Genomic DNA, 24216 nt, shown 5'->3' with positions numbered 1-24216 from the left:
CACTAGAGTGAGGACTGAATAGACTTATGGTTCCAGAAGTCATGCTGGGACAATTGGGTATCCATTGAGGGGGGAAAAAAAACGAGAAATTGGACCCCTAACTTCACAGCATATACAAAAATCAGTTTCAATGTATTAAAAACCAAAACATGAAAGACAAAACTATAAATCCTTGAGAACATAATATTGGAGAATATCTTCAGGGACAGGGAAGGATTTCTTAAACAAGATATCAGAAATATTCCCCATAAAAGAAAACATTGCTAGATTTAACTAAATTAAAATAGGTTATGTTCATCAAATACCATTCAAAGAGTACAAAGGCAAGCCACTCTGGACAAATTAATTAACCTCTCAGTCCTTTGATCCCCTCATCTGTAAAGCAGTGACACAATTTCATGCGTTGTTAGAAAGATTAAATGAGTTAATGTATGTAAATTTCCTAGAAAAGCAACACTAAATTGATAAAAGCGAGTAAGTGATAGAGCCAAGATTCAAACCAAGCCTGTCTCAACTCAAAATCCCACACCTGTTCCACTGCATTTCATGACTATATATTTAGACTTCTCATCTCTGTTATCAGTTAGTATGTGTTATTTTGTCATAAGCCTGCGTTTTAAAACATTTCTAGGAAATTGTCATGAAAGCCAAGGAGCAACCTTTATCTGAATGATTTTAAAAGTTTGTGAGGAGTATGTTCATGCAGATTCATGTAAACTCTTCAAATGAATGGTTTTTGTCTTTTATCAGCATAAAACTATACATTAGTGTTTTCTTTTCTTTTGTGTGCTAGGCGAGTCGCTTGCATCGCCATGGAGAAGACCAAACAGGAGCAGCAGGCCAGCTGTACTTGGTTTGGCAAGAAGAAGAAGCAGTACAAAGATAAATATTTGGCAAAGCACAATGCAGGTAGGGAAAAGTACGACTTACTGAGACCGGGTAAACATCTCAAAGACCCAAGTAGATGTAACATCTCAATTCCGTCTTCAGAGTTCTCTATCCAAAACTTCCACCATATGAGATCTTCATCAGCTTGCAAAAACTTTAAGAAACCTCTCCCTTCAATTATTATGTTGGTTATTTGCCAGGTATTTTACAGAGCTATACTTTATAGGATGAAAATGCTGTTTAGAAATAGTACTCCCCGGAACTCAAAGAACCCAGTACATTAAGTCCTCCCCTGAGAAATGAGAGATTGAGAGTGTGCTGAGTCACCAGGATTGTTGCCTCCTGGCTGAGATTGGTCTTGAGCAAATACCTTCACTCCTGGCTTCTCTCTGGCCCTTGGACCTTGCCCTGTGACACATTCTAAGGGTGAAGGTGCGTTCTTAACAGAGAGCTGTACTGCAGATGGCAATAATGTTAGATACTAACTTGGTTTGGTCAGTTTCTGTAACTAGTCTTCTTCCTTCATGGTATTTCCTAGAGCCTAAAAGACCAAGAACATTATCTTGGCCTTCCCTTCATGGTATGTTTGTCTGTATGGAAGCTTGCATTCAATTTAAGTCAAAATATTCACTTGTTTGCTAAAAACTGAAATGAATACCAACAAAGCATGCTCTGTCATTGCAGTAGAATTCCCAGAAGACTCAACAGGATGTAACTTAAGTTCAAGAAAATGCATGATGATATAAAGTGGGATTTACTTATTTTCAAGAACTTCTTAATAGGACTCCTTTTATAAGGAGCTTTTTCTGAGGAATTACAAGGCCCAACATTGACATTAGATTAGTTCCCAAGGTTTCAGAAATCACTCCAAAATTCAAACATGTAGCCAGAAAGAAAAAAAAAAAATGAGGTGACTGCAACCATGCATGCCCAATTTGACAGTATGTTTCTGACAAAAATGAAATGCATTTCCGTATGTAGAATATTATATTTTATTAGCATTCACTAGGAAAAATTATTTTGCAACTTTGAATTATTCATTTCTTGATCAGAGAGTAAAAGTGAACACTTGGAAGTACTGTATAATGTGGAATGGAAATGAGTGACCACATGGCTTAATTTTAAATAGTTCAGTTAAGTAAGGAGTCGTTCTCATCACAACAGCTGCATTGTGCCACATTTTTATTTCCAATAAAATGTGTCATTTCTGATTATGTACCACTACAGAACACTAGTCTGATAATGGCTTTTTGTTGTTGTTTTATAAAGGGAAGAAATGTTCAAAGTAGATTAGTTAAATATAATTAGTTAAAACTAATTGTAAATGCTTGAGTAGTACTATTTGAAGAAATTTACTGCAGTATCGGCAGAATGTTGTTTTACACAAAATGTCAATGGTTATTGCCAAGTCTCCATAATCACCTTTATCATTTATCAGCTTCTAATAGGGTCACAAGGTCTGTTGACATTACAAATCTATGTATCACCGTGTAATTTTTACAATAATTTTAAATGGTATATAGATGGCATTAGAATTAATTTTAGCCTAGAAAAGCAAAGAAATGGCCAATTAAGGCTGTCAATTTATCTTATATTCCACTGACGGAGGGCATGTAGACATGAGTATTCAATTTGCCAATATTCTTCAATTCAGCTCTGAGGAAGAGTAAGAAGCCAATTGATTGAAAAACTGGAATCTCTAAATTCTGACAAAGAATCCGTTGAATCATTCACTTCAGAATTTTGCCAGAGAATCAGCATCGCATCTGGTGGCCAGTGTTTTCCACAGTTCACTTTTTCTATTCTTTGACCACCGGGGCATCACTGATCTTCCGTTGTTCCTGTTCTCTCTGATCCATCACAGGTGGTGCTCAGTGGTCCTGCAAACACACCTGTTAGCTTAATAGGCACCCTGAGCCAGGACCAGGAATTAGCACACCTGTGTAACCGTGCAACTCTGGCAAATCACTTGGCTCCTATGGTCCTCAAAATGAGTGAATTGGCTTAGTCAAAATCAAGGATATCTTTTCTAAAATACAGTGGATCTGTTTCCTTCATCTCTGGCCCTGACAAATGACTATCATTTCATGAAGCCAAGTATTCATTTGCTGTCCCTTATCTTAGGCTTTAGCTCTGGTAAATGTTGCCTATTACTTTTGAAGGGTGTATCACCCTTGATGGAAAAGGCAGGAACCTCACAGAGATGGAATAGAATTGCCTTTTCTCTGTTGTCTTTAAACACACCTCCTATCCAAAACCATGGACCTGTGTAAGTGCTTGTAAACACAGAACTAAGAAAGGAGAGGGAGAAGTAGGGGAGACTCGGCACTACCACTTTTGTTATCATGGGCATTTTCCTAAGCACTGGTCTTCTGGCCTCAGAGTCTTCCTCGTCTTGCTTACAGTTCCTTCTGCATGTCAGTGTGTGTCCCTGCCCGAGACCCTCCTTTGATGGAAAGTCTGAGCTGTTTACAAGGTCCTTGCAGAGCCATTCAAGTTTCTTTACAGAACTTGTATTTAGGCTTATTTGCGATTATCTCGTCAGATGTCATCGTTAGGGTTCCCGCCCCCACAAAATCATGGCTCAGGAGCTCTCCTATTAGTTTTCCTGGTGGGAGAAGATGCCCCGCTTTTTTCCTGCACTCTCTAGAGTATGGTGCCTGGCGTGTCCCTTCTGTCACTGTCTCCGCAGCCCTCTTCCCCTTCACCAGACCACTCTTACATTTTGTTCATTATAAAGTTCAGAAGGACCATTTGCTTACTAATTACCTTGACTTTAGAAATGAAACTATCAGGAAGCTTAAGTATTTTATCAGCTGTTCTGCTTTTAGCTATGATGAAAGTTTATCCCAATACGTGGTGTTGCCTATATAAAGAATTGCTCTAAAAGGAACACGTACTGTTGACCTCTGTTGGGAAGGCGGATGCTTTGAGAACGTTGAAATATCATAGTCTTTAATACCAAGAACTAGTCAAATGGGCTTATAGGCCACAAATCAAACTGTATTTCGGAAGGATGTTTTCTGGCTTATTCAAAAGTTGATTGTGAAATACAGTGGGGGTTCTTCCCTTAGTCCTCGGTAAGTTAAAACAAGGGCCATGTTTTGTTTTCTGCTTCAAATCTTTGAGAATTCAGCACGTATTGATGGCAAGATCCAAACCTTATCATTAAATTTTGAAGTTGTTTATATTTGTAGTAAAAATGAAGGATGAGAACTTTGTCAATATCTAGAACTGATGGAAATGAAAAATACTACAATTATCTCCATTTCTGTCACCAGGAAATTCCACATGTCTAGTTAAACCAGAATTCTTTTTTTTAAATTGGGTTTATTTATTTAATGGAGGTACTGGGGATTGAACCCAGGACCTCGTGCATGCTAAGCACACGCTCTACCACTGAGCTCTACCCTCCCCCTAAAGCGGAATTCTGTTCAAACTATGTTGCCTCCATCTCACATTATAAAGTGGCAGTCTGTTAGCTGAATGTGACCCATAAATTTAAGTTTTGTTTTCCCCATACACACGTTTAAAATAACTTAATTTAGTTACCACATTTGAAACCCAGATATTTAACATGAAATCTGGGTTTCTACCTTCCTTTGAAAGACCAGAGGGTGTGGAAATATTAGGCCCACTTTCTCCCGTAGTGACTCTAAGCTGTTAACATCCCTTTTGGATGGACACTCATTCTCTAGGACCCATCGTCTCCAGGGCTCCATTCTTGAACCTGGCCCCCTCATTCAGATGCATTAGCTGCAAACACACCTGTAACACACCTGCAAACACAGCTGTTAACACACTGCGGGCATTGGAGTGTGCACTCGGCCCAGGGTTACCAGCGTGCAGTGCCTTTTCTAAGTGTAGGTTTGTACAGTATTTAAAGATACTTGTAGCCTTTCCGACTGAGACAATGAATCGATGTTAAAGGCTTATTTATGGAAAATATTCTACTGGAAAGTAGTTACCTAAATACTTTAAATGTCATGAACATTGAGTAGCTTACCAGGAAATCAGGATGATGTCAGCAAAGTATGTCAGACAGTATTTCTGAAGCCTTGGGAATGGATTTGGTTATGGTGTGTGTAATGTTTACAGCAAATACCTTTTCTGCAACACACGAAAGATTTTTAGCCACATAAATTTGTTGCAGAAAGCAGTCATGCTGCTGGAGGAACTGAACTCTTGAGGCATTGAGATTCCTCAGCCCTAGGACTTCCAAAATCAGTTTAAGATCAAGTTACTAATGTAAACTTTTTTTAAAGCCTTCATTAATTCATTTTTTTAAATGTTAGAGCCCTGAACACAGTGGTATTTAAATATCCTGAGATTCCCCATTTACATGCACACATAGGAACAGAGGATTTCTACAGTACCAACTCAGGTGTGTTTATGCCTAATACCACAGATTAGTACTGTTGACTTTAAAAAGCTACTACCATTTTTTCTTTAATACAGAGAACTCTAAAGACGACCAAAAGTGGCCCATAATCTCACTGCCCTGTTGACATCTTTTTAATAGTAAAAGTGATAGGCACACGTGATTAGAAAAGGTCCAAAAGGAGGTCTTCCACACCTACACTCCCTGAAGGTTTCTTATAACTATTCCCAGACACAAGGTGTATACATATGCTAGTATATCAAACCCACTGGCTTTTATATAAGGGTATTGTTGAATTTTTATTAAACTGAGTTTGTTTCTTAATGTGATTTATTTGCCTCGTGTTTAGAATATTGCATGGTAAAGTTTCTTTTGTGCATATTATACTTTTATTTTACTAATATATTAAAAGTCATATTTCAATGACCCCTGTACATTTTTCATGCTGTCTTACTCCCAATGGCCTCTGTGCATGTAAGTAACCTGTTGAGTGACTATGCCTCTTTGTTTTTGGTGGTTTCCTCTCATTAAGTCCTTTTTCTTTAATCAGCAAACAGCTTAAAACCTTTAAACGTTGTCTTTAAGTATTCTCCTTACATTCGTTGTGTGTTGTATTTAAAATATCCCTTTTTATTGTTTCTCAATCCTGTGACCATGTGGTGATTTCACTTAGACCAGAATAACCTCTTCATGCTACTCGTTTATGGTTAAGATACTGGTGTGTAACATATCTGTTCATCCGTTTGTCGTGTTGATTGTTGATCTCTAACTCATGTGTTTGGAAAAAATGACTTAACTCAGTAGGACTGGAGTCAGGGCTGTGTAGAGGGAAAGGGATGTGTGTATCACTCAGAAAGCTGTGTCATCATCTGGCTCTTGTGTGAGATGCTTATTTTTATATATTAAAACATATCAGCTTGTTGATGGACCTTTCATAAGCTTACTTTTCTTAATGGAAATGTCACTGAGAGGGCAATAGTTATAAAAAGCAGTGCCGTAAGCTCTCCTGCTTTTATTTTTGCAACCCGTTACTCCATTACCACTGCAGCATGACTAGCGAGCTCTGCCACCCAGAGAACCTCATGTTCATTTTGATTTTGTGAGTCTGCCATTCTAAACACAGAAAGCATTTCTGGGTTTTTAGCTGTTGCTAGAGAATATGCTTTAAAGTCTTTTAGTCAACCTTGGAATCAGGTTATCAAACGAAAACAAATGCACAAATACCCATTAACATGCACTAACCCTTATTTTAACATATTGTGTTTCTTTTTTCTTTTTTTTTTTTTAAGTAGTTTCGAGAATGATACTTTGTTTATTTCTGGTCTATTGCATTCCAGAATATCCTATTCTGCATTTTAAGGTTCTTTGCTACCGGGAAGATCACAAGTGTTAAGGACTGAGCTGATATTCAAAAGCATTTGGCCGTATTGTTTCAGGGAGCAGAAGCTTCTCTTAATGGTTGACAGGAGCATCCTAGATTCCTCTATTACACCATGGAATCAGTTTCATGGAATTTACTTCAAATCCTCTAAAATCCAGAGCTTATTGAATAGTCCTTTAAAAATAAGAAATTTCAGTGTGCGCCTGTGGCAGGATTTGGGTAGTGCGACAAGGGAAAACTTTACAGGAAGGACAGACGCATGATCTTAGCCTTCTTGTGAGAATTTTCAAATACATGTACATGAGAATTGGATTCCGTTTTAAACTTCAGCAGGAACAGTCGTCTCAGGAAATTTTTTGTAAGAGTTTTGTTAAGAAGCAGGTTTCCAAAAAGTATTTTTTAAAGTATTCCTTCTCAGTCTGTAATGGTTAGAAAACTCCCCTTTTGCAGAGGTTTCCAAGCTCAGACTCTGCTTCGTGCCTCTCTCCATTCCGTCCGTCCTGATTTACCGCACACGGGCTGACGAAGTTTGGGGCAGGGGAAGCACGTTGCCCTACTTACTTGCCCAAGACTTTCCAGTGAGTGGATAGCTGGGTGACAGTACCACTTGTGAGATGCTCATTTCCAAAGCTTGTGAAATCATAGTCACGGAACTTGACTTTGAAAGAATCTGGCATGCTACCTTCCACATTCTGTTGAAAGAAAGAACCGTCAAGTCAAAAGACCAGCGGTCCATGCATCTCTCATCCATCCCTAGAAATAATCTAGCTGGTCTCTTTCTTGGTTAACTTTAGTTGCACTCATGCTATATTCATGTTGGTCACTGTCTGCAGACTTTTTCTTTTCAGTATTGCTGATTTCCTAGAATTGCAAAAATATGAACAGCATGTGGTTTTGAATGAATTCATATGATTTGTTGGATACTGCATGAAAAGAGATGCAGTATCTTTTACAAGTGGAATTTTATGCATGTGCTCAACATATCTTTGGATGCCCCTGGTTCTAAAGTGCATTTTCATGGGCATAAAAATGAAATTCTCCCGAAAGGTTATAGGACTTATGTTACATGTAAGCTATATATCATAAGTTGGATTCATATTTTTTAAGATGTGGTTTTACAGTAACTTTAGTTTTGCCAGTAAAATTAAAATTTATAAACGTGAAATATTCCTTCCATAAATTTACCTTCCTTCTAAATCTTTACATTTTAGTGTTTGATCAATTAGATCTTGTTACATATGAAGAAGTAGTAAAACTGCCAGCATTCAAAAGGAAAACACTAGTCTTATTAGGTAAGTTTGCGTGCATGAGTGGCTTTCTTATTCTCATCTTCAAAACATTTTATGAACGTTATTAACAATTGTCAATTTCCTTTTTGAAAAATGACATAGGTGCGCATGGTGTTGGGAGAAGACACATAAAAAACACCCTCATCACAAAGCACCCAGACCGGTTTGCGTACCCTATTCCACGTAAGCAATGTCTCCCTCTCCTTTATTTTGCCTAGTACTTTTTTCTTAATTGAAGTAGTCAGTTAACAATGTTGTGTCAAGTCCCGGTGTACAGCATAATGCTTCAGTCAAACACGTACATATGTATATTCGTTCTCATATTCTTTTTCATTATAGGTTATTACAAGATATTGAGTACAATTCCCTGTGCTGTACAGTATAAACTTGTTTATTTTATATATAGTAGTTAGTATCTGCAATTCTCGAACTCCCAATTTATCCCTTCCTGGCCCTTCCCCCGCTGGTAACCATAAGCTTGTTTTCTATGTCTGTGAGTCTGTTTCTGTTTCGTAAATAAGTTCATTTGTCATTTTTTTAGATTCCACATATGAGTGATATCATATGGTATTTTTCTTTCTCTTTCTGGCTCACTTCATTTAGAATAACCATCTCCAGGTCCATTCATTCCTAGTACTTTTTTAATCGTGTAATATACATATTTTTTCTGATTACATAAGTAATAACTGTTCATTATAGGAAGTTTGGAAAAATCCAAAAAAGAAAAAGAAGAAAATGAGTTAACAATAATCCCAGTAGTGCTAGCAATATTTTGTTGTCTATCCTTACAGGCTTCTTAGTGCTAACACGGGTCATGTGTATTTGTTTGTTGTTGTTTAACAAAACTGGGCTCATACAGTCCGTTTGTAACCTAATTTTTCCCACTATGTCATAAGCATGACCCTGATAAATTATTCTTAAAAAAAAAATATTTGAATGATAATCTAGTTTTCTGTGATACAGCAATATTTTCCTTAGTACCTAAATTGATGGCTTTTAGAACCCAGTGTGCTTTCCATTGTTTATTATAAAGAATTTTAAATCTGTAACATTTTATTCCCCTTATTTTCTATATCTTATCCTTAATCTCTTGCCCTCTTTGTTTCCTCAAGTATAAAATGAAGTAGTCCCAGGAAAGTAAAAAGGATTTGAGATCATGTGAAGCACTTAGCAGATACTGGATCAATAGTAGCCATCTTGCCACTATCATTTATTTTATTATTATTATTATCATCATTATTATTCCAAAGTTTAAAATTTGAATCCCAAAAGCTTTCTAGCAGTTAGAGCTTTGTTCAGAGTGGGAAGAGCTGAAGGAGAATGATTTTTAAGAGCAACAGGAGAAAATGTGAAGAAGAGTGACTCTGTCCATCCTGTAGGGCCCTCTGATGCCAGGTCAACACCACTTACTGTTTTCTCTACGCCCCAGAGAGCTGTGAGGCTTCATAAGAACACCCTCATCCCAGAACCCTGTCTGACTGACACAACAAAAGAAATTCATTAAATATCGTTTCAGTTGGTACCACTGGAGTTTTCTAGTAAAACACTTAGAAATGTCCTTTTAATTCTCCTTACATCTAGATCATGGGTACAGCAAGCTTAAGTAACATCTGGTTTCCTCTTGACCACATAAGCAATGGAACTTGCATGTTATTAAATGGCCAATTAACTAGCTTGGTTTTAAAGCATGCTGCTGCAGACCCCAGTCCTGTCTCCTTGCTGTCATATTTGAGCCCGAATATGTCTGTAACATGTTTACCTGCCAGGATGACTGAAGGTAGGACAGCATCAACCTAGTATGCTGCTGGGGGGAGGGTGTAGCTCAGTGGTAGAGTGTGTGCTTAGCATGCACGAGGTCCTGGGTTCAATCCCCAGTACCTCCTCTATAGATAAATAAATAAAGCTAATTACCTCCCTCACCCAAACAAAAAACAGGGGGAAAAAAAACATAGTATGCTGCTGCTTCAGCGTTTTTTGTGTCTGGAGAAAGGGTTCTTCTTTTCTTTTAGACATCCACATTTTGACGTCCATAAGCATGTGGCAGTTCTGACAGCCTGGCTGGGGCAGGAGAGGGGGAACTCCCCATGGGTTTGGACCCATGTACAACCAAGAGTGGTGTAAATTTCTTCTTGCTGAAGGAAGAAAAGAAGCAAAGGGAGAAAGAAAATTAAAACTCATGTTCCTGGCTTGTCTAGAAAAACATTTCCTAGACTGTGTTTTGCAGAATACTGGTCCTCTTGGTATCCCACAGAACTAGACTTATTGGCAGATATTTTAGTATACACTCACTCAGGTCAGGGGTCCACAAACCTCTTCTATGAAGGACCAGGTAATAACTATTTGAAGTTTTGAAGGGCATATGGCCTCTGTCACAACTACTCCACTGCCACTGTGGCATGAAAGCAGCCATAGACAGTATGTAAACACATGAGCGTGGCTGTATCCCTATAAAACTTTATTTACAAAAACAGACAGTGGGCCAATCTGGCCCACAGGCCATAGTTTGCCAATTCCTGGTCTAGGTCTTTCCTAGCTATCATGGCCACATATGGCTTCAGTCACTGTGTTTTCAATATGCCATTTGCTGTATTCTAACATTCTTTTGCATGCTGCTGTAGACCAGCACTGTCCAATAGAACGTTCTCTGACAATGACAGCATTCAGTAGCTGCAGTGTCCAGTCCAGTAGCCACATGTGGCTATCGGACCCTTGAAATGTGGCTAGTGAGAATGAAGAACTGAAAAAATTTAAATAACTATATGTGGTGTTCATTTTTTTTAATTCTTTTTTCCTTCTGTTTAAGACCTAACTGCATTAAGGCATACAGTGAGTTCCATTAATCTTGGGTCATTTAGTGTCTTTCCCCCGTGGTGATCCATGAAGGGATGAAATAGATCCCATCTAAACACTGAAAGATTCACCAAAGCAAACAACTAGCCAGCTACTGTGGTCCAATATGACATAAATACGACTTCTAGAATTTACTTCTACAAAGATACTGGGGTTTGGGGCAAGGCATGAGACATACTACAGAAGTCACAGGTTTTAGGAAGAGATTGAGTTTCGGTAAGTCCATTGGGAGCATCAGCTCATAAGCTCAGCCCTTTAAACCTCTCTGGATATGTAACTTTGTAGATACAACCAGACCTCCAAAGAAAGATGAAGAAAACGGAAAGAACTATTACTTTGTATCTCATGACCAAATGATGCAAGACATCTCTAATAACGAGTACCTGGAGTATGGCAGCCACGAGGATGCGATGTACGGGACAAAACTGGAGACCATCCGGAAGATCCATGAGCAGGGGCTGATCGCGATACTGGACGTGGAGCCTCAGGTACTGCCCGCCCCGCCCCCCCCACCACCACCACCAGTCCCTGTCAGCCTGCTGCATGCTCAGCTCAGGTTCTGAAATCAGAAATGCCATCAGAACATCACAGGTCACGTGGTAATCTCATTAGTAAACTACAGGGAAGTGTCATTAGACTTAGAAGCTCCATAAAGTGCCTGATGAGGTCTGTGCCTGCCAGAAATCCTACACTGGTCTGATCTCAGGATGTATCTGGCACTTTGTTAACACGACAGCCACCTTTCCTGTCTTGGTACAGCTCACACTGGACCATCAGAGCCTCCGCCAGCATCCTATGTTAATCGCCAGCGAGAAACGCTGATCCTGGGGCCTGGGTCTGAAACACAGCAGTAGCTTTATGAATGCAAACACGAGGGAGCCCGGGGGCTGTCAGACGGAGCAGGGTCTCAGCCTCTGCCAGCTCTCTCCTGAGGGACGATGCCTGACCCTGAGCTAAAACGAGGGAGGGCACGGAGCACTTGGAGAGGACTCAGAGCTAGACGCAGAGACGGCAGATGATTTGCAGATGCCCCCCATGCTGGAAGCAATAGGGGTCACTACACCTGAAAAGGAGAAAGCCAAAGGCCTTACACCAGCAACGCTGACAAGCTGTTTTTCACGTCTGAGGAAAAACTCAGCAGAAGTGGCATTCAGCCCAGTAGGAAGGATTTGGGTGTTGTAGACATCAGGGCAGGTTATAGGAGGCTTGTGGGTGCCCGTGTGACTCCCAGCCCGACCTGTACCGAAAATCCCTCATCACTCATAAATGGAAGCAGAATACAACCTGGTGAAACAGTAGACCAGCTCCCCTCAAGCAGGCTTGTTTTGTCACAAGGCTTAGCTGGCTATCCCAGACGGGGACGGTCCCTGTTCAAGGGCCACTGTATGAGACTTGGGGTCAACTAGTCATCCCCAAAGGGAGGCTGGAACCAGCATGGCCAGGGTCTCTGTGACCTGCGGCCTGACGGCTTAGTTACTCGGCTCCAAGATCCTAGCATCGTGGCCAGTGGGTTCATCCGTTTCTGTGTCACAGCACCTGATGGGGTTCTTGAACTTGGAATCAGGTTAAGGGGCTGGGGAGGAAAGCAACAGAAGGTGAACATGATACAGTTTACTTAACAGTTAACTTGGACCTTTATAGAACTAAATATGTGACGTGTAACACAGATGATTTTTGTTTAACTACTAATCCCTCCTTACTAGGGATTGGAAAAACCTTCTGGCCAGGGGTGGCTAGAGGTAAAGTCTCAATCCTGGTCCTGGTCTTCGCCGTCCTCTCCTTGGGTTCCACACTGGTCTTCACCTGAACGTCGTTTTCTGCTGGTAGTAATGTCTCTTAGAAGTATGCTGGCTGCAGGCCTCCTCAGACCCCCTCTGCATTACCTCCGTCCACTTTCCAGGGCTTTCTGCTTCACCTGCTGCTGCCGCTGCCACCATTGCTGCCACCGCTGCTCCATCCACTCCCGTCATCCAGCTCTCCCCTCACCCTCGCCCGGTCATGCGCTGCTTTGCACTGCTGAACGGGAGGCACTTCTCTCGGCCTTAGCAGGATGCCCACAGCAGTGACTTTCACGGGTGGCCCTCGGCCCGGGCTGGGCATCTTCCCTGCTCCCTGTCCGCTGGATGAGCTCACTGCATTCTTCCCCTCCCGTGTCCCATGTCCCCTCCTCTCAGAACTGTGCTCCCGGGAGAGATCAGGATCCTGCTCGCTGCCTGAGCCTCTTAGGGCCTGTGGCCCTCGGGCCAGGAATCACCCAAGTCCCACTCCTCTCATAGGTCTGGTTGACCACTCTGGTCCCAGGCTCTCCCGCCCAGGGTCCCCGGGCCCAGTCCTGCCAGCGCAGGGGCCCCAGGGTCCGCACCGCCTGGGCTTTGCCTCCAGGCCTCTCTCTGCCTTCAGCCCACTCTCCCCCTGGGGGAGGCGAGGCCCACACCCTGCCTTCAGGATGCCCGTGGCCATGACCACCTGCTGTCAGGCAGAGGCTCACGGCTCCGGGGGCTCTCTTCTCCGTGCCCTTTCCCGCCGGCCCGGGTGACTGCCCGCGCCGCTGTCTCTCACGGACATTTTGAGATGGCTTGCCTCAACCAGCTTGTCTTAGGTACTTTTAGTTTTGTGCCAGGAGCTAAGAACACAAATAAGATGGCAAGCTGGTGAGGATGAAATTCCTTCCTCAGTGTTCATTGGAAGCTCTCCATAACGGGAGGAGTGCCATGTGGCATTTTTAAAACCCTCTCACTTGTGCCACTGCTGACACGACTTCACTCTGGGGGAACCACAGAGAGCCCGCCTGCCGCCGGTGGTCTGCTCATTTAGGTTGTGCCATCGTAACTGATTTTAGACAATTTGGGCCAAATTCAACACATGTCTGACAATACTATATAAGATACTGTCCAACTTTAAACCCCGAGGACCATGTAGAGACACTGAACTAGGAGAAAATGAGTAACCTGGCTTCTTTTAAAATAGTAAGAAATAGATTGTGTTTGTTTCTACAGTGCTCTGTATTTTCCCAAGCATTCGTACTCCTCCCCTGATCCTTGTAACCCTGAGACAGATATCAGTATCTCCTTTTGGAGATGAAGAAACCAAGGCTTAATGTAATTGTGACCAACAGCCTTGGTTTGTATTTGGGGTTTTTTTGTTTGTTTGTTTTTGTTTTTTTAGTGAATCCCAGCCTCCTTTCACTGTGCCATCTAGAAGAGTTAACCCCGAGAGTCCCTGAGCTGGTCCACCTTGTGTGTAGCAGTACAGTTTAAATCTTTGTGTTAGCATTTAGAAAAATCTGTAAGGCAGTCAAACCTGATGAAAGCTATAGAGCTAATTTCTCACGGAAACAAAGCCGTGGCTTGGAAAATAACAAAACTGGAATAGGTCCAGTGTGTAATGAAAACACTTTCAGATTTTAGTTTTATTCTGATTTGTCCATTTGCTGCATTGAAGAGTTGACAGTAGCAGAACTTTTGTGGGTTTGCTTTTGGTCCTGGAGGGAAGGGTTGTCATCAAGGGTAGGTACAGTGTTGTTAGGAATCTGGGCTTGGAAACAAGAGCCAGGTTCTGACTAAGGGCTGTTTTATTAAATCAGTTGGCTCTCCTAAGAGTGTTTCTGGGGACACTGTGCTCTTCCTTAAACCCTTAGATTTTTGTACAGAATGACTCAGATGCTTGCCCTTAAGTACTTTTTAATTTTGCAAACCAGGTTAAGTCTTAAGGAAATCTACTTAGATACTTGGTCCAGTGAGTTTTTATTCCTTGAGGGTAGTAACCTGAGATTAATTATTGGCCATAGATGAGCCATTAAATCAATGTCTCTCCACTAAGGAGAACTAAAGAATTAGCTTTAAATGTTCAATTAATGCTTCTTTGGCTGTTTGAATCCAACATATTTTCAGTGATCTTTCTAGAGTCTTTCTCCCCTCTCTGGGATTCAGAAAGAGATATTTGCCTATAAATATTAACAAATTTGTGTCTCATCTTAAAAGCTAAAAAGGAAAAGGGTTTAGAGCACATCTTAAAGCCACCTATTAATGGCCTGAGGGAGGGGTATCTTGCAAAGCAATTCCATTTCTGTTCCTGAACATTAGGCCAGCTGAGGCCGCACACAAAATGGCACCCCCCTCAGACCCATCAGTAGAGCAGAGAACAACTGGGGACATGTGTGGTGACTCTGCTGAAGATTTAAGGGCAACTAGGCAAGAATATCTCAGGCAGTATTCAAGGCACCTTACAACTTTTGCAAAGACAGTAATACAGGCTAGAAAGTTAAAGCCATGAAAAGAAGGAGGAAGCAAATATACGAACCATAGAGGCTACTGAAGTTAATGTGATAAACGTGAAATGTAGCTCTGAACTTCCTGGCAACCAGGCCGAAAAGGAGAATGTCACGGATCACATAATTTTCATCTAATAGAAGTATGCCTGTTCTTTCCTTGGAATTGCTATATTCATAACCTGATTTGTAGACATAGGAGGCATTTGGCAGCATGGTAAGTATAGTCGTCATTGACAGTTCCTGTCTCTGGGGATGGAGACTAAGGGCGTGAAGGCAGTGCAGAGAAGGGTAGTCTGCAGCGAGCTGATGGTTTCCACGTGATGGGTTTTCTGGCGTAACATACCAGCAGGCTAGAACTTAAAATGTTCAGAAAATTGGGAGGCTCTCAGGCTGGGGTCACTGAGTGGAGAAAAGGACATTCTACACCTGGGGTGGCATTCTCGACTTCATCCCTGGGTCCCACTCAGCATCTAGGCTGCGTGGCCTGCCACCTGGCACTCGGAGGAGCTTCAGGGATGGAAGCAAAGGTAGGGACTGTGCCTTAGGATTCTTTCCCCATCTAAGTCACCCAGAAGGTGGCTCTGGGTGGGTGTCAGGTGATGACGAAAACTTGTCTCAACTGACCCTAGAGTCACCTGATTCATAGCACAGGAAGGATAGGAAAAAAGGACATCTCTAAGTGAAGATCCCTGTTAAGCTCGATTGAGCTCAACGTGGACTATTTCACGGTGTTTGTTTCTTGCTAGTCTTCAGTCACAAAAGGATTTGCAGAGATGCCAATGACCTCTTTCAGAAATAAACATATGTGAGTTTGACAAGCTTTCTCCCAAGGGGGATCCAAGGCTGTGACTGTCACAGGTAAAGCACTTGGATGGGTGGGGAAAACAGTAGGCCCAGCTCCCTTACCGACGAGACACTGCAGCTGAAATTCGGAAGCATAAGCCTCGTGAAGGTGAACCTTGCACTAAACGGAAAAGTCAAAACCTTTACTAATTCATGCCCTTATATTCATAGAGGCCAAGAGATTCCCTTCAGCCACAAAAGCACAGTGCCTTCTAGTCAAACCTGCCTCAAAACAGATTTTGTGAAAATTGTAGGTACCGCTTTTACATTTTTGTTTGATCATAGGACAACTTCTGCCAGGTGCCATTTGGGGGATGGGGGTGAGCGCTGAACAAGACGCAGCCCCTGCCCTCAAGATGCTTACCCGCCAGTATCCAGGCACTTACATTTCCAGGGTGATGGGCACCACAGATGCCCAAGTGATGTTGGAGCACACGAGAGGGGCACCTGACCTCGGCTCAGAGCTCCCAGCGGCCTTTCAGGAGACAGACCACGCAGCCAAGCAAAAGGGAGAGTGAGGACAGGGGGACAGAGCATCCAGGCAGAGAGGAGCAGGAACAGGCGGGCCCTTCCTGGAACTAAAAGTGGTTCAGCAAGGCCAGTCCGTGGAGGGGAAGCGGCAGAGAGAGGCTGACGGGGTAAACATGGACCAGCTCATGAGGGAGGGAACTGACATTCATGCTAAAAAGGGTACATTTTATCCCAAGGCCAAGAGGGAGCTGTTGAAGGGGTCGGAGTGGAGGAGCGGCGCGATGGGATTTGCATTTCCGAAAGCTCATTCTAGTGACACGGTTCAGTATGATTGCAGGCAAAGCAACCAGTCCACATGCTGCTACTGCAAACCAGGCACAGGAGGGGGGAGGAGGAACAGGGCAAAGCAAACCACTGAAAGGCCACTTAGAAAGCAAACGATGTGGATAGCAGAATAGACTTGTTAAATTCTTGTCTAAAGGAGAGTAAGATAGTCACCCCTGATGCAGACTAATTACACATCAGTCCCTTGTGAACTGTGTGCCTGGATACACCGGCTTTTGTGGCGGGGCTGGGAGGCGGCTGTAACCCCTGGGAGTGTCCTGTCCTCACAGGGGAGGAGCAAAAGCAGTAACCCTTACAGAATCAACTCCCGCAGTGGTGGGTGTCTGCTTCGCCTTCTATCTGTACAGACTAGGAGCTCGCACGGTTAGAGGTTTCTGGTGCCTTGGCAGGGAACCTCAGAGGTCCCTCTCCCTTTAGTGCAGCATCTTCTCTTGGGCCTGCAAGTTCCCCACAGCCACATGGCTTCTCCAGTGGCTCCAGGCTCCATCCCGGACAGGTCTCCCTTCCCTGTGGGTCCCAGAAGGGGCGGGCTTCCATCAGGGTACCTCAGAAGGCCTGTGTCAGCGTGAACACCGGCCTCGTGGTCACTGTGGCCAGGGTCTGCTCTCCACGTTAGCAATCTGAAATGTGAAGTGCAGTGTCGTGGGCTCCCGATGGGTGCTGAAGCCAGCCTGCTGGTCTGAGCCCGCACCACAGTGCATTACCTAGAGGTTAAAATTCAGGTAACAGTTGACAGTCAGGTTTAAATGAACATTAACCAGCATAATCAGTGTTCACTTTCCTAAAGGAAAATAAGTTGGATGGATTCGTGAGATTCATAAGAATGTCCAGTTTGTCAGCTTTTATTTGTTGATGGCTCTTGTCCATCCTTTGGCTGATAAGTTGTTTACAAAGTTGGTCAATTTAATAATACCTTGCTAGAAATTTGAATTGAGGGCTTTTCCAGGTGTGTCATTTTCTATGGAACCACTTGAACATTGTGCGTTAGTTATTTCTTCTTTTAAGTCTCAATTTCTTTTTTTTGCACAGGCACTGAAGGTCCTGAGAACTGCAGAGTTTGCTCCTTTTGTTGTCTTTATTGCCGCACCAACTATCACTCCAGGTTTGAATGAGGTAAGAATGAATCTGTCTTTCCCCTAATCAGCACACCCCAGAGTAAGGATGCATCTGCATTGTGCATTTAGGACCAAAGCCCCATCTCAGTAAGCCAGCTAAACAAAGCTCCGCTTTGTTCTTGATGCCGGCCACTAAGATTTCCCGAGCTTGAGGTCCTCTTTCAGGTTTAGGAATTAAGCAACATGGAGAAGTGTGGTTCTTCTGTGATCAGAGTCATGAGGCAAGTTCAGGCTTTAGTCTCCAGAAGTCAACCTGCAGCCTTATCCGTTAAGTCTGCTCTGTCCAGGGCAGAGTCTTTCCAGGAGGCCCCCGCCCCACGGGGCTGTGCTGAGAGCAGTGGGCCCTGGGCCAGCTCTGGGCCAACCATCGCTTTGCCCGAGGAGAACTGTAAGCAATCTATAACCTCGGTGGGGCTGCCCAGATGCCCCTGGGCAATCTGTGGAGTGGAACCCATGCAGAATTTCTGCCCAGACCCCTGGAGACTACACCAAACCTAGATGTGAGCTCTGTCCCCTCTCAGGCCCACTCAGTCGGCAGCACCCTCTAGCACCAGGCTGGTTTCGGCAGCCTTCTGTTGCTGGGCAGATAAGAAGGTCATTACAGCTTGCCTGGTAAGTATTTTGCTGCTTATCTGCTGCGGGATCATCCTGCAGCCGAAGCGCTACACACAGTTATCCTGAAGAGCGTCACCCCTACGGGGCCCAGAAACCCCCAGGAAGCTCTTGGCCCAGACTCACCCAAGTTGATGACAGTAAAATCGAGGCTTGGAAATGTTCGCTTTGTGTCCCTTTAAGGAAGGTTAAATATTTAGGCTCATATGTCACTCATATTTCCGGTCATCATTTTTTGTCATTTCATTTGCAAAAGATGTATTCCTGGGTAAATTCTGCTTTTCCATCTTACTGAATACACAAACATGTTTGAAACGCCACATTGTGGTTAGCTCTTAACTTTGGTTACCATGTATTTTTCTTGAATTATCATCTTTGCTTTGTTTTTGTTTTTGCCTGTTTTCCTGCCCTCTTACTAATTTTCCATAGCTGCCAAAATGGTGCAGAAAATTGCCTGTAAGTACCAGCTAGGTGATGAAACACAGCCTTGTTTCCTCTCATAGATTTAGAACGTAGACATTTTGTTCCCACAAATCCTTGCTTTTGCTATTAGAATAAAGGCATTTTGTTTTCACTGAGTTAAAAACTCTGCTCATGCGTAAGTCAGGCCTGCAGACAAGCTGTTGTAGAGGAAGAAACTGGCAAATGACAGCTTCATCTTAGGAGATCCTTAAGAGGGAGCTTTATTATTTGGGGAAGAGAACCACGTTAAAAATCTTATCCTTTCAGCCATAAGTTTTCTTGAACGTTTTCATCAGCCCAGCTTTGTGAGCAAATTATAAGCTCTGCTAGTGGTTTGAAGCCCAGGACTGTGTATTCCAATAGAATCCCCCAGCCCAGAGTGATGTGGTAGAAACTTCCTTCTCGTACTGGTAGGAAGCACTCCTATCTTTGGGTGAATCCATGTTTCCTAAAATGCGGCTTTTGCTTTGTGTTTATTGTAAAGTAAAGCCACAGTGAAAATATTATGCTTTTTAAGTGCAAGCAGAAAGTGTGTTGATATGGCCTTAGAAGGTGATGATTAACTGAGGTCTTATCCACACTGAAGTAGTCAGCACCTAACATCCAAAGCATGCCATGTCCTGCTTTGAAATTCCGGTAGAAGAGGACAAAAGAGGTAGGACAGTCTCATTTCAGAGTGTCCTGATAGAAAAGATTGAGTTCTCAACTTTTCTGGCGTGTGTCCATCCCCACTGTGGTGTCGTGATGGACTCGAGTGTCCTTATTTCATCTCAAATCCCCTTGCGAGACGGTGGCACCCACAGGCCAGGGCTCGTCAGGAAGCATCTTTTACGAATGACAGGCGGGCCTCAGAGAAGGAGCGGGGTCCTGGGCTGGCAGTGCGCGCCTCTTTCAGTTTTTCTGGAGCTCTGTCTGTCATCAGGGGCCCCCATTTCCTAGTAGACTTTCTCCGTCTCTAGATGATAGCATTAACGCTCACCAAATCCTGTAGTGGCCAGTCTCGGTCAGCCAAGTGCTTGTTCTTTCAGTATCATTTATTAAGCACTTACTGTGTACAAGGCACAATGCCAAGTGCTGGGCACAGCAAGGCAGACTTGAGCTCTAGTTGGGGAGAGAGATACTAATCGAATGGCTATTTGATTGTGTCTGTACAGATATTTAAGACTCAACCCAACAGCTCACCTACCTGGTGTTGAGGAAGGCAGAGGTTGGTTCATTTGACTTACAAAGTTTCCTGGTTTCAAATTTGAATTTGTCCATTAAAAGTTCAGCCTAGGATCTGACCTGCGGAGACGCAAAGGCAGACTTTCTGGTGACCCTTTAGAGCTCCTGAGGCTCCCTGTGGCCACTGTGGGAGCTGAGGGAGCGTCTTGACTGCAGCAGAGAGTTCAGTAACTGCTTTGCCGAGTTTTTTCCATAAGAGATGTGAGTACTTACGAACAGTGATATTTGGCCATTTCCAACGCAGACCAATTTGAGGGGATTCATCAGAAGCCAGTTGCCGTTGTATCTGGGAAACGGCCTTATTTCATCCATTATTTGTAACAGCCAAAAAGCTTTTGCCTCTGGCATCCACCGCTATTGTGTGAGGGCCATTATATGTAATTGAATTCCAGGAACACAGTGAACCTCTAAGTAGAAGAGAGAAAAATACACCTTAATTTGTTGTCCAGAGGCAGGAGCTTCTGGGTGCAAACGCAGCTCGGCCCCGGGGCCGTTGCAAGCGAGAGACGAGGGCCAGGGGCAGGGGTGCAGCTCTGACCTTGCCCCCGAAGCACCCCAGCCCACCAGGCTCCAGACAGATGAGCAGCCTAGGGCAGAGGAACGAGGGCAGAGCCGCTCGAGTCGGGCTACAGCCCCAACAGTCAGCCCCCAACTGACCCTGGAACCGTACCGCTAGGCAGGGGCGAGGCCATGCGCTGGCTGCAGGGTGTCCGTTTCCTCGGGTCCGTCCAGTTTGGCATGGAGCCCCCTGTCGCATGGTGAGCAGTGGCGGTTGCAAGCGGTAGTTCTGTGACCCTGCCGTGGGACGTCGTCTCCTCTGTCACGAAGCAGACTTGGCCTCAGGCCAGGATACAGCACATCGCGGTCTGGCCCTGACTGTTTCTGACATGGGGACGAAGAGAAATGGAGGCAGAGAAAGACTCGGGCTGACTTCTCTCTCTCTGCTTCTCCCTCCTCCCACCCCACCCCCGCCTCCATCCCACCGCCATTTAGGATGAATCTCTTCAGCGTCTACAGAAGGAGTCTGACATCTTACAGAGAACATACGCACACTACTTCGATCTCACAATTATCAACAATGAAATCGATGAGACAATCAGACATCTGGAGGAAGCCGTGGAGCTCGTGTGCACAGCCCCACAGTGGGTCCCCGTCTCCTGGGTCTATTAGGGCCCCCCCCCCAGATATCTGGCGCCACCTCGTACATGGAAAAGCCTCTTTGTTCTCGGCCCTGTGTCAGCAGGTCATGGTCCCTAGAGACTACCTAGTTGTAGTGTGACCTACATTTATAATTATTGTCATGTCCGAATAGATAGGAGGAGAAAAACAATTACACACTAATTTAAAGAGACAGTATCTTTTTTAATCAGTTCTCCTAAACTTTAATAAAATGTATCTTTAAATGTATGTATTATTCAATCCTTTGGAATGTTATATTTTTGGAAATCATAGCTTTTTATTTCCAAGGCCCCTAAAAACTGCACAAAATAGATGCTGCTTTCTATAATCTATTTTAATAATAATAAACAATGATTCTGTTACCTTGACTGGGGGTGGAACACTACATTCTTTTTAGAGTCTGATTTTATGGATTGGAATATCTTTCTTTCCTTTATTTATTTGAAATCAGTCTAGTGATTACAAAACTCATAAATTTTTAAAGGCCTTTTCTTTTTCCTCTTTTTTTTTTTTTTAGAATAGTATTTTTTTTAAGTCCTTTATGTAACATCCAGATAATGTGATACTGTCTCTTTGAAGAACCCTGTAAACCTTTTAGAGATTTGAAGTTGGGTCTTGACTCTTAATGCATGTGGACAGTCGCGAGCGTTTATGCTGTCGGTGTGTCTGTGTTGGACAAAACAATCTGTAATCTACAGCAAAGTACATTCCGTTCACGGGGCACACCCAGGGGAATAAGAATATAATGCTATTATGACTAAGTTGTAAACCTATGCACATCCCTTGCATTTCGGGCAACTTTATAAAAAAAAAACAAAAACAAACTGATTTTTATTAATAATAATCACGTAGTGAAATGTGTTTGTAATTTTGTCTCAATTTACTTTGTTGTAAGGTGGGAGGGGGAATCGCTGGTTTCACCATTTCAGATCTGTGTTGTCGGAGAGTATTAACGTTTTAATTAAGCAAAGAAATGAGGATTTTTAATATGTATGTAATTGTTTTAAAGCACCCATTTTAAGAGAATATACTGTGCAATGAAGAAGCCAGTTTAGGCATTTGCTATAAACTGAATTATTCCAAAAGAATAATCTATAACAGCCCTGTAAATTCCTTTAAAATGATAAACTAACAGGACAGTTTGACCAATTTTTTTTTAAATATACTTCCTTTTATGTGTTCAATAATTAAATGCCTTTGGGTCCTTCATTTCATTATAGATTTGTTCAGGTTTACAAGCTGATAATCTTTGAGATTTTATAATCCATTTAGATGCTCATTGAACCATCGAAGGCCCAGGAGTGACTATCAGGTGACAGGACAACAAAATACTCTGCCAGAGCCCAGCTGGGACCTCTTCTGGCTCCCAGAGTGCAGTGCACCCGAGGGCCACCAATGTGCTGGAGGCCACCTGTGGTTTCTCCTTCCTCTTGCTGTATCCCTTGGCACAGGAGAATCATCTGTCCTTGTTGCTTTAGAGACATTAACCATCTCATCACCCTTCCACGAGGTCACATTCTCCCAATACAGGAGACTCAGGCTGGGGGTTTTCTGACTGTTTGCCGGAGATCGGTGAAAGGTTTTTCATTAGATTGTCAGGGTGTGAAGTGGTTCTGTTATCCTGTGATCTTTGAAAAAAATACCATCGTGTTTGCTTCTTGTCGGTTAGATGGCCTCATTGATGTGTGCCTTGGCAGGATATGCAGGATGTGTTCTGAGCCGAACAGCTCCTCTTGAAGGACCACAAAGAGAAGGCATTTGTATACTCCTTTTAGGGTGTCACCCTCCCCTCCCACCTACTCTTATTAAATGATGTTGATTTTTCCTCTGATGTCGTCTTTGGTCGGTGACCAGATGAGTATACAGCTTACAAAGTGTTGAGTGAGCTGCTTTCTGTTGGGGCCCCACAGCAGGGTGACCAAACCACCAAAACAGAGATACTCTGGATGGAGAGAGAAACCCCGAGAGCTGTTTAGGGCTGAGTTAGGATTGATTTAAATTTAACTGATGCCAAGGCCAGACATTCATTCCGTGATGCTACTGGCCACAATCCGGGCTCTTCTCAGTGTGAAAGTGTCCACTCTACCTCTTTTCCAATGAAGCACAAAGAAGAACACAACACCTGGGGAACAGAAGCTCGCTCCCTCCCTCTGGTAGAAACCCCCACAGTCCCTCTTGCCCTCTGAGACCAGTTATCTCCAGAGATGCTGACAGTGCCTCTGTCTTTAGGCACCCACCAAGCTGATAAAGGTGGGCCAGGCAGAGGAGAGCAGAGCAATGCCAACTGAAATGTGTAGCCCCAGAACTGAGAACCATTGTAGCGCTGGTCCTCCCTTTGCCGCCACTGATGCGTCCTGGGAGAAGCGCACAGGCAGGCCCTACTCTCGCCATTGTGCAGATGGCAAAACTCGTGCACCCAGAACTCATTCCGTCTGACTTCTCAGAGGTCATCTGTTCCATTCCACTAATACACGTCTTCTCTCAAGCACTGTCTTTGTGACCTGGCAGAAAATATTTCTGAATCCAGAGTAATTTCAACTCATTGCTGCTGCCACTCCATTACAGCTGTCCACTGAGCAATCAGAGAAAATGACTAAAAAGCTGCTTTAGTGCTTCCATTCCATCAACCAAATCATTTTTTTCTTTAAAAGAACAGAGCAAATGATTAGATTATTCAATCTTTCACTGGTCAATTGAGCCATGTTCTGAGGGCTCTCTCCCACATCCCAACCCCACTCTCCACAGCAAAAAAAGGGGGTGTTTTTTAAGATGTCGAGTTAGTTGTTAAAAAGAATGTCCTGATTTTCTAATCATAAAGCAGTACTTAATTTGCACACGCACCATATTCAATTGGAATGCTAAAAAAGAAAACGTCACTCAATTCATCTGAAGTTTCCCAGTGTCAG

The 24216-nt window shown here is 43.3% G+C and overlaps 1 protein-coding gene across 8 annotated transcripts in view; it reads left to right on the top strand.

Annotated features, from left to right (window-relative positions):
- Window positions 1-23134, top strand: part of CASK (calcium/calmodulin dependent serine protein kinase) — a 314565-nt gene extending 291431 nt beyond the window's left edge. For all 8 annotated transcript variants that reach the window (XM_074359474.1, XM_074359476.1, XM_074359475.1 and 5 more), the window contains 6 exons: window positions 794-909; window positions 7862-7942; window positions 8042-8122; window positions 11075-11277; window positions 17748-17831; window positions 21125-23134. In XM_074359474.1, coding sequence (XP_074215575.1) covers window positions 794-909; window positions 7862-7942; window positions 8042-8122; window positions 11075-11277; window positions 17748-17831; window positions 21125-21301 — 742 coding nt within the window. In that variant the 3' untranslated portion in view covers window positions 21302-23134. The remainder of the gene's footprint in view (window positions 1-793; window positions 910-7861; window positions 7943-8041; window positions 8123-11074; window positions 11278-17747; window positions 17832-21124) is intronic.
- Window positions 23135-24216: the final 1082 nt, after the last annotated feature.

This window comes from Camelus bactrianus, chromosome X, assembly GCF_048773025.1.
Source record: "Camelus bactrianus isolate YW-2024 breed Bactrian camel chromosome X, ASM4877302v1, whole genome shotgun sequence".
Classification (NCBI taxonomy): domain Eukaryota; kingdom Metazoa; phylum Chordata; class Mammalia; order Artiodactyla; family Camelidae; genus Camelus; species Camelus bactrianus.
The sequence above is the reverse complement of the archived record's forward strand: the minus strand, read 5'-3'. Positions and strand labels throughout refer to the sequence as shown.